The sequence below is a fragment of the Octopus bimaculoides genome, chromosome 13 (genome assembly GCF_001194135.2).
Source record: "Octopus bimaculoides isolate UCB-OBI-ISO-001 chromosome 13, ASM119413v2, whole genome shotgun sequence".
Lineage (NCBI taxonomy): Eukaryota > Metazoa > Mollusca > Cephalopoda > Octopoda > Octopodidae > Octopus > Octopus bimaculoides.
Window position 1 is genome coordinate 1422299 of NC_068993.1, and position 10533 is coordinate 1432831.

At 37.3% G+C, this 10533-nt stretch overlaps 2 protein-coding genes across 2 annotated transcripts in view; one reads left to right on the forward strand and one right to left on the reverse strand.

Moving 5' to 3' along the window:
• LOC106868067 (tetratricopeptide repeat protein 4) overlaps nt 1–5662 on the forward strand; it is a 27402-nt gene extending 21740 nt beyond the window's left edge. Inside the window, exon 12 of the mRNA XM_014913181.2 lies at nt 5404–5662. Within this exon, the coding sequence (XP_014768667.1) occupies nt 5404–5494 (91 nt within the window). The 3' untranslated portion in view covers nt 5495–5662. The remainder of the gene's footprint in view (nt 1–5403) is intronic.
• LOC106868074 (molybdenum cofactor biosynthesis protein 1) overlaps nt 3513–10533 on the reverse strand; it is a gene marked incomplete at its 5' end in the record, with an annotated part of 8596 nt that continues 1575 nt past the window's right edge. Inside the window, 7 exons of the mRNA XM_052972563.1 lie at nt 3513–3618; nt 5768–5846; nt 6024–6144; nt 6921–7031; nt 7910–8062; nt 9151–9222; nt 9927–10163. Of these exons, the coding sequence (XP_052828523.1) occupies nt 5791–5846; nt 6024–6144; nt 6921–7031; nt 7910–8062; nt 9151–9222; nt 9927–10163 (750 nt within the window). The remainder of the gene's footprint in view (nt 3619–5767; nt 5847–6023; nt 6145–6920; nt 7032–7909; nt 8063–9150; nt 9223–9926; nt 10164–10533) is intronic.

Here is a 10533-nt window from a genome sequence, read left to right on the forward strand (position 1 = left end):
TGGGAGGGGGTAATTTTTTTTCTTTTTTGCATATTCGTAATCTCCGACGTCTAAAACGTAGGAATCCGAAAAAAAATATTATATTTACGATTATTTAAGGCAAATACAAGTAAAACACACATTCTTTTCACATTAATGTCTTTGCTTGTATTTAATTTCGATTTGTATATGTTCGTCAATTCGCTACGACCTCTTTAAAGTAAACAAAATTCAAAATTTTAATTAGTGTGGGTGAAATAATTTTTTTTTTCTTTTTTTGCATATTCGTAATCTCCGACATCTAAAACGTAGGAATCCGAAATTTTTTTTCCAAAAAATGCGTTTTTCAAGGAGAGGTGCGAAACTTCATTAGCCCCAGATTTGACTATTATCTTTAGCAGGTCAAGCGACCACATTGGATCGTTAGCCTCTTCGTCAGTTTTGATGTATCAGATAGATATATTGTCAAAGATATTCCAGTCGTGACCATCTTCTATGTTATTATTATTGAGTAGTCTTATTTTTTATCACGTGCTTTTCACTGCACTACCGAGTACAGCTGTGTGTGCCGTGGGTTTGTTGTGGTGCTCTTATTTTCACTGTATTGAAAGTGTAGGACGTGTGCGGTGCCTAGTGGTGCTATTTTCTGTATGTTATATATCCTTGTTAGTCCTGCTATTTTTATATTATACCTAATACGCCTACTAGAATAGGAATTGTTTCTGTTTTTAGGGTCCACATTCAAGTCACCTCTATTTCCAGATATGTGAACCCCCAAGGGTCGTCTGGGCCCCGGTTGAGATAGAGGGCTCTTTGTTTGCTCATCAGTGTTGTTTACTGTTTCATGCTCTAACGGCTGTCAGTTCAATCTTCTGTTCTGCCTCAGTGCACCTGGGGCCTAGTGTCCCAGAGTCTCTACACTTCATGCTCCATTGATGAAGTGGTGAAAAGGAATCTCCGAATGCTGGACCTCACTGAGGAAACGACAAGGGACCAGGAAATGGGGTGATTTACTGTACCCGTATTATTTCAGTCATTTGACTGTGGCCATGCTGGAGCACCAACTTTTGTCGAGGAAATTGACCCCCAGGACTTATTCTTTGTAAGCTTAGTACTTATTCTATTGGTCCCTTTTTCCAAACCACTAAGTTACGGGGATGTAAGCACATCAGTTGTCAAGTGATGTTGGGGGGGACAAACACAGACACACAAACATATAAATACACATACATATATACGACGGGCTTCTTTCAGTTTCCGTGTACCAAATCCACTTACAAGGCTTTGGTTGGCCCGAGGTGCCACACAGTAGGACTGAACCTGGAACCGTTTACTTGATGTGTCGAGCTAAGTAAAATCGCTGTCTTCCACACATACAGGCTTGTTCTTTACAGGTGCCGGTGACACGTAAATGCACCCATGCCAGAGGCACCCAGCACACTCTGTAAAGTGGTTGGCATTAGGAAGAGCATCCAGTCATAGAAACCATGCCACAACAGACAATTGGAGTGTGGCCAGCTCAAACCGTCCAACCCATGCTAGCATAGAAAATGGATGTGAGATGATGAAAATATCTGCTGTTGTTTAGCCTAAGATCAACACTGATTAAGTAGAAGGCCTATGATCCAACCATGACCACCTCTTTTTCTTATGAATAGGAAATCTGGGATTACATTAAGATGGTGAGGTCTGAGGGAGAATTGGCTATTTCTAGGAGGATGACTGACTCTGTAGAATCTCCCATATTACTCAATAAGTACCAGTCATACACTATGGTCGATATAATCAACTACATATGCTGCCCTTGCAATTAAATGACAGGTATTATAGAAATGCATGGGGGTGGATCTTTTTGTTATTATTTTGAAATTTAGTAATTCTATTGAAACAAGGTATGTCGGGAGGAGGAAGAGGAGGTCTTTTTAAAAGCAGACCAAAAGCAAAGGGTCTGATATTGGTTCCCCAGTGATGCCATATTTTGCTAAATTACCTAAGAACAATAACAATGTCACAACTTCCAGTTCAAAAAGCTCATTCCAGTCATTGTTTTAATGTAAACTTTTCCATGCTTGCATTGGTCAAACAGAATCCCTTGAGGCTGGTTTCCTACAGACTGGATGCCTCTCCTGTCACTAAGTAAGCTAATACTTCCCCTTTGGCCAAACAGGTTTTCCATGAAAGGCTGGAAAAGAACCTAATTGCCTGTATGACAGTGACACTTATATCTGACCATCACCATTTAATGTTCATCTTCCTGGTTGGATGGTTTGATAGGAGAGCTGCACCATGGAGTAGTAGTGAAGGGGGGTGGCTTTGCACCAGTTGATGAGCGGTTAGAGGTTACCTATATAATATGGCCTTCTTTCAGTTTTCATCTATTGAATTGAAGTAAAAGACATTTGTCCAAGGTGCCAAGCAACAGGATTGAACTTAAAATTACATTTAGGAAGTAAGCTTCTCAATTACAAGGCTGCACCTGCCTGTGTCAAATATTGATCCTTAGAAATAATCAATCAGATATTTCAGACATTTAATGTTTCACAGCTGTTTATAAATTTTAAATCATAAAAACAGCAGGTTTTCTCTAAAAACTTTTACTGCTAATCCACCTGGCACAGACCATGATTCCATGACTATAAAACCTGTCATTAATGGAAAAGTTTATATCTAAATCGTTACCCCATAATTTCAGAGAATATTTAAATATTCTAAGCTTCATTTTAATAATGAAGTAGCTAATTACTGTTGCTAAATCCTTCCAAATTCTTGCTCGTTTTAAGAGTTAATTGAAAGAAAGCATTTTATTCCCAAAAACAAAATATCCTCATGGTTATAGGCACAGATTTGGCTATGTGGTAAGAAGCTTGCCTTCCAAACACAAGGTACCACTGCATAGTACCTTGAGCAAGTGATTTCGTGAACGGAAATTGTGTGGGGGGGGTCTCTGTTCCCCACCACTCCAGTGTTGGTTAATTTATGTCCCCATAACTTAGTGGTTTGGCAAAAGAAACTGATAGAATAAGTATCGGGCTTAAAAAGAAAGTCCTGATGTCAATTCATTTAACTAAAAATTCTTCAAAGCCCCAGTCTTAATGACTGAAACAAGTAAAAGATAATATAGTTTAGCTTTAATTAGCAGAGATATTTAGTCATGATTATCTCTCTAATACTGATTATATAAAACTGGAATTATATGTTTAGTGTGTTGGCTAACGGTCCAAGGCTGAGATAACATCTGCTAACTCATTGACCCAGCAACCATGAAGAGGCACAGGTCACTGTTCTCTGAATTCATAGGGTTTGATGTCATAACTCTTCTAAAAGTGGGAGAGAGGAACAGGAAACTGTTTGTGAGAATTCTTCTCAAAGAATACAGCTTGTGTAAGTCACCAAGAATTGTCTTTAGGCTTTAGTCTCTCAAGCAAAAGCTTTAGTTTCAATAGTAAAAACAAAATATAATTAAAAAATTAAAACAAAACTGGTAAAAATGTAACAATTTTTTTTTTTTTAATTAAAAAATAAAAATCAGGTAATATTTGTGTAAAACTATATTTTAATTACAAAGAATTCATGTCAATCTCCATAGGAGCTTTTCTGCAAAGAATCTTCTTGATAGACTTATTAAATCTGTTAAATTACCTAAGAATATAAAATAAATGAGGATTAAAAACAAGAAAAAGAGACTTTCTATGTAAAAAAATTAGAAAGGTGGTGAAATGTCAAAATTCTAAAATACCATTCTAGATATCTCTTACAATATTTTATTTCTATTAGGTTCTTGGTGGAGGTAAAGACAATTTAAGAGATGAGGAATTATGTACATTATTTACAATTGATGGATATTTGTCCTCATCTTGTTAACACAACGTTTCGGCTGATATATCCTCCAGCCTTCATTGGGGGTTCGAAATTTCCCCAATGAAGGCTGGAGGATATATCAGCCGAAACGTTGTGTTAACAAGATGAGAACAAATATCCATCAATTGTAAATGTTACTGGTATCAAAGGCAACCACAGCAGGAACCTAAAGAATTGGTCTGTGAAAGTTAATTCATAAAAATTCTACAGAGTAGATTTGTTGTGAGGAGTGAATTATTCCACATTTAATATTGACAACTCCAGCAGGATTTGAACTCAAAACCTGGAGAGACAAAACTTATTTAACCAAGTATCATATCATTCCTGGCATCACATTTCCATCTCCTAAAAATGGTTTCAAATTTTGGCACAAGGCCAGCATTTTCAGGGGTAAAGGGAAGTCAATTATGTTGACCCCCCCAGTGCTCAACTGGCTCCTATTTTATGCCCCAGGAGGATGAAAGGTAAAGTTGACCGCGGTGGAATTTGAACTCAAAATGTAAAGACAGGTGAAATGCTGGGAAGCATTTTGGCCGGCATGCTACCAATTCCACCAGCAATGGTAACAACAACAACAAGGTATAGTCATGAGTCAGAAGTTGATACCACTTAACAGTTTCACAAGAACTTCAATGTTTCTAGTGTTTCATTGTTTTTTTTACTAAATTTAGTCTCCATTAAACCCACTTAACCTTTCCTGACTCACTGCAGACAGTTTCTCAGCCAAACCCACTCCCCACCCACCTCCTCATAAACAATACTATTGCTGGCCCTCTTCCTCTCTAGCCCTTAGTTACAGTTTAATATATTATTCACCTTCCCCTCACAAATGAAAGTCATTTGGATATACGATGGGAATCTAAGAAAGATTTGAAATATTAACAAAGGATGACACACACACACACGTCATTTGTGACGAGAGATGTCAAGTAAACTGAGCAATTGAAAGAGATGAGGTAAGTACTGGAGGTAAAAATAAACTCATTCCACTGACTAAAAGAATGGTTTGTCCCAAAAGACTGAGCACCACCTTGCCTGCTGAGGGTTGGACACAAGCCTTCTTTGGAGGTGGTGAGCTATCATGCTTCCATTGCTTCAACTGGACTTTAGTCTCAGAATCAAAGTGATGGACTCGGGTTTCATCCTGTGAATTTGGCACTTCTTCACACAGCTGTCCTCGTCCATACACATCACATGATCCTACCAGTGCAGTCGTCTCTCTTGCACACCACATCTGATTCCTCTTGTGCCCAACTTTTCTCTCAAGATGCTTACACTCTGACAAACATACACACTGGCATCATTTCTTTCAAGCTTATGCATGTCCTCAGCTATCATAGCCCATGTTTCACTGCTATGTAGCATGGCTGTTCGCACACAGGCATCCAATAATTTGTCTTCCACTCTGAGAGAGAGGCCCTTTGTTGCCAGCAGGGGTCTGAGCTCTCTGAACTTTGCATTTGTTAGAACTGTCTTCATTTACCAAACCCGATTCTAGTCTGTGATAATCCAAACATACCATTTAATCTCTTCAGATGAAATCTCAATTTTTGTGTCTCATTTCAGAGATGGACCTGACAATTGTCTACTCAATTCTAGGATTATTGGTGCTAATGACTCTGGTTTCAGTCAGCTTCAGCCTCTATGTTCTGTGTAGTCGGAAGAAGCAAAGAAATTGCAGTATCCGAGACTTCATGCCAACCAGTAGTTTGGCTTCGAGATCAAGATCACAAGGAACTGTGATATTATGACCAATTTGTAAATTTCCTAAAGATTCCATAGCTTGTTTCAATTTTAATAAAAATAATAAACTGTTTTACAAAAAAAATGATTTTAGAACTATTCTTAAATTGGTATCTGCAAGTATATAAAGGGCAGTGTGAGTGTGTCTGTGTGCATGTAAACAAATATAAAACAAAAAAAAATTTACCTTTAATATAAATTGAGTATCACTCAACCACCAATTAGAACCATAGGGCGGTTTTTCATGTTCTTTATACTATGAACACCTGTTGAGAGAAAACAGTTTGATGTATCCTTCCTGAACATAATCAGAACTTATTTAAAGTGGAATACAGACCCAGCGCGTCAAATAACCGCCTAATAATTCAAAGCAACAGTTCAGTCTTAGGATAAATGTGAGAGAAGTCTTAACCAATCTGAGCAAACGGAGCTAAAATACTCACCAGCATGTTGTTTATGCTTCCGTTTCACAGCAAATTCTATATGCTTCAGGATTTCTTGCCCAGAAGCATTTTCTCGAATCATATCTTTCAAAGATATTTCTTCATTTCCAAAAAGACAAACCTGAATGTTAGAAATAGATTAACAACAATTTTTATTTTAAGATATTTTGTGGCCGTTGCTAGTAGCGCCCGACTGGCCTTCGTGCGGGTGACACGTAAAAGCACCCACTACACTCTCTAAGTGGTTGGCGTTAGGAAGGGGAGTCTGGTGTTGCCATCCGGTTTCACCAGTCCTCAGTCAAATCGTCCAACCCATGCTAGCATGGAAAGCAAACGTTAAACGATGATTTCATGCAAAAACATCACCCAATTAACTCAGAGAGATTCAGATGTCACTTTTACAATCCTCTTCATACCATCCAGACCTCATTTGCATCTTGTGCAGACATCTGTTTATTTTTCGGTCAAATTACCATCTGTGGCATTCCCTCTTATCTTTGGTTTCCCAGCAATCTAGAAAGTGGTTCTATAGCAGCCCTTCATGCAACAGGTGACATTTTAGTTATTCACAGTTTCTCACTGGTTTTATTAGCCATCAGAGACCATTCCTTGCTTCCAAGCAAAGTAACATTTCCTCATGGCCAGACGTTCTCGCATAATATTGCTAGGATGGCAAGTGACAGTCATTTTATATTCCTCAAAGTCCCTAAATATAGAAAAGAACGTTTTGTTGCGAGATTTACTTTTTCAGGGGAGGTAACTCTTAGGCGACGTAATTCAATAGACAAACTAGCCATTCGACAAATAGGAATGCAGGACTAAAACCCTTCAAAATGATGCCCCAGCATGGCCGACGACAGAAAGTAGCAAAAGGAATAAAAGAAATAAAGTTGATACCTTGAGGTTTCCATTGGCCGTAAGTCTTAAACGATTACAGGAACCACAGAAATGGTTTGACATGGAAGTAATAAAACCTATTTGACCTTCAAATCCAGGAACTTTGAATGCCTTTAAAAAAACAGAAAACAATAGTCTCAATATTTTACTAGTTTTTTTTTTTTAAATAATAGAATAAATTTAAAAGTTCAATAAGTTGTGAACATACTACAACTACTTACAATAAAGTATATAAGCAGGCAATAAAAAGTGAACTAATTTTTAATGTAAAACCAGTAAAATTATCTCTAAAAATTTTAAATAAAATAAACAATAAAGACATGGATGCCAACATGACTATGTGGTTACAAAGGGGGTCTAGTGGAGGGAAACTATGTGGAAGCCCATTGTGTATGTGTGTATAATCCATGTGTGTCTCTCCCAAGTATGGTTCCATGCTTTTGCTAATTGTTTTAGGTGCCTGTGGAGTCAAGAGAAGACATCTTTTTGGCTGTTCTTTGAGCCAGCAGAAAATCCAAAATTTTGCAGGAGGAACAGAGCTGTACCAGCAACTTGGTTGGTACCCATTGTTAGTTGAGTAGACTGGAGTAATAAGAAATGAATTACCATGCTCAAGGATAAAATGCACCATCAAGTCCAGGTATCAAACCTGGCCTAGTTATTAGGGTCGCATGTGTGCACAGGTGTGTGTGCGTGCGTACATGTATTTCAAGGATCTATATTGATGGAACATCAATGAGAAACTGAAAAACTGTTGCTTTTTAAGTAAGTTCCTGGAAATGTTTGGTCTGCACTGAGTTACAGAAATTCCCCAATCACACCATCATAAATAGTGAACCAATGATCAGTCTATTGAAAACCTGGAACCATTGTTCACCAATTCTAATATAAAATATGGTAAACTTTTACAAAAATACCAACATCAACTCAGAACCAAATTCTCCAGATAGTAAAAGACATCAAAATCCAGGAATATGTTTTCTACATACCTTTGATGTATCATTAGGTTTATCTTTAAGTTTTGATATGTTTGGCCATTTTCTTTTAATAATTTCCAACATGTCTTTGTAAGGAACCATTTTCTTCAAATTCCATTTGTTGTCTTGAAAAGGCATGTATTCTATAAATCGTACATCTATATTCTGAAAGGATAAACAATGATTTTTCGATAATAATTCAAGGCTTAAAAGTTGGAGGGGAGGGGGCAAGACACAATGCCGCTAAGTATTTCGTCCATCATGCCAGAAGAATTGCTGCCAGCATGACATCCTAATAATGGTTTCAAGTTTTGGCACAAGGCCAGCAATTTGGGTGGAGTGGGTGGGTGGGTTAAGTTGATTACATTGGCCACAATGTTCAATTGATGTTTATTTTATCAACCCCGAAAGGATGAAAGGCAAAGAGGACCTTGACAGAATTTGAACTCAGAACGTAAAGACGGATAAAATGCTGCCAGGTGTGTTAATGATTCTGCCAGCTCGCTGCCTTCATGACACCTTAATAATAATAATTCTTGATAATTTTTGACACAGAACCAGCAACTTTTAGGGGAGGAAGAAATAGATTATATTGACCCCAGAGCTCAACTGGTCCTTATTTTATTGACCTCAGAAGGATGAAAGACAAAGTCTACCTCAGTGGAATTTGAACTAGGAACATAAAGCTAGAAGAAATGCCTTTGTCCAGTGTGCTAACGACTCTGCCAGCTAATTGCAATAATAATCCTTTCTACTATAGGCACAAGGCCTGAAATTTTGTAGGAGGGGGCCAGTCTCAACCCTGAAAGGGATAAAAGGCAAAGTTGACCTTGGTGGAATTTGAACTCAGAACAGTGACGGGTGAAATACCGCTAAGCACTCCATCCAGCGTGCTAACGAGTCTGCCAGCTCACTGCCTTAATGATAATAATCGTTTCTACTGGAAGCACAAGGCCTCAAATTTGGCGGAAGGATTAAGTCGATTACATTGACCCCAGTGCGTAACTGGTACTTATTCTAAAGTGATTTAAATTAAACTACATTAAAATTTCATGTTAATGACAGTTAATTTGGCAAGCTATCCATTATTTTCAAAAGTAATTGAAAGAACAGCAGATTTCAACAGAGGCATCGTAACAAGAGTGAATGTAGATAGAATTCTGAGAAAATATCATCATCAGCACCACTGTTATAACATTCATTATCATTACTGCCATCATCATCATTATAAACACAAATGAAAATAAACTCACCATTTTCTCTGTTAACTGCACAAAATCACAGATTTCATCATCATTGAGGTTCTTCATAACAACACAATTGATCTACAAAGATTCAGAACAGAAAATCAAATCGGGTACAGCCAATAACATGGTTCTTGGTTCAATCCCACTATGCGTCTTCTATTGTGGCCTAGGGTTGACCATCGCCTTGTCAGTGCCATTTGGCAGATGGAAACTGTGCAGAAGCTCAGTGTATGAATGTGTGTCTTGATGATGACAAATATCCGTCAAATGTAAATAAGGTAACTAACAACTCTATGAATTTCACCGATTCCATGTTTGCTAGCACTGTGTCTACAGAACCTTCCCTCTGAACTATTTTAATAAATTAACAGTTTGTAGAGGAATCAAAGTGATAATGAATTTAAGCATGGCTACGTGAGTTCTTTTGCAATCATATGGCACCAGGTTCAATTCTAGTGTGTGAAACAGTTTGACTATGTGCATGTTATCATAAGCTCATGGTGAGATAAGCCTTGCAAGTGAACTATAATAGGAGGAAACTATGCTGAAGCTTATCACATGGCTTGTACCTATTCTTTGGTGGCAAACCAAATCTTTGGCCCAGTTTAATGCCACTATCTGTCTAACAGAATCTACTCTGTCACAAATACTGGAATTAAATTGCTCTGCCAGCCTAGGAGCCCCCATCACTAAAATGGTCATTCCTTCTATTACTAAGCCATAAACGTTTTTTAAATTTGCAAGAAAAAATTTCAAATATTCTGCATTGACATTTTCCTTACCTTTAATGGAGAAAATCCTGCTGCCAAAGCACCCTTTATATTCTCTAAGACTCTATCTAAACAATTCCTTCTGGTAATGAAAGCAAACTTGTGTGGCATTAAACTATCAAGACTGACATTCAGGGAATCTAAGCCAGCTTCTTTTAACTTCTCCACAACTCGATGAAGAATCACACCATTGGTTGTCATAGTAATAAATTCCAAACCATATTGTTTCAGGAGATGAAGTTCTTCTGAAATATTTAAGAATTACAAAAAAAAAAAAAAAAAGAACATCAAATTCCTGAGGAATTAAGAACTCTTTCAAAATTATTTCTTTATTCCAATAAAACATAGAATATAGCAATAAACACAATTTCCAAACTATTTTTGGTAAATAAATTCACACCAATATGGTCATAGTTTTATTTGTCATATTTGTTGTCGCCTTACATTATTCGTGTTGCCATATTTGTGGAACAACAGAATTGTGTTCAGAAATCCAAGATTCAGATAAAGATTTTAATAACAATCTTAGGTAAAAAAAAGAAAGAAAAAAACCCTGTTCCTTAAACTAACAAAGAAACCTCTACTTGGTTTCTCAACTTGCTAGAAATAGCAACCAAAT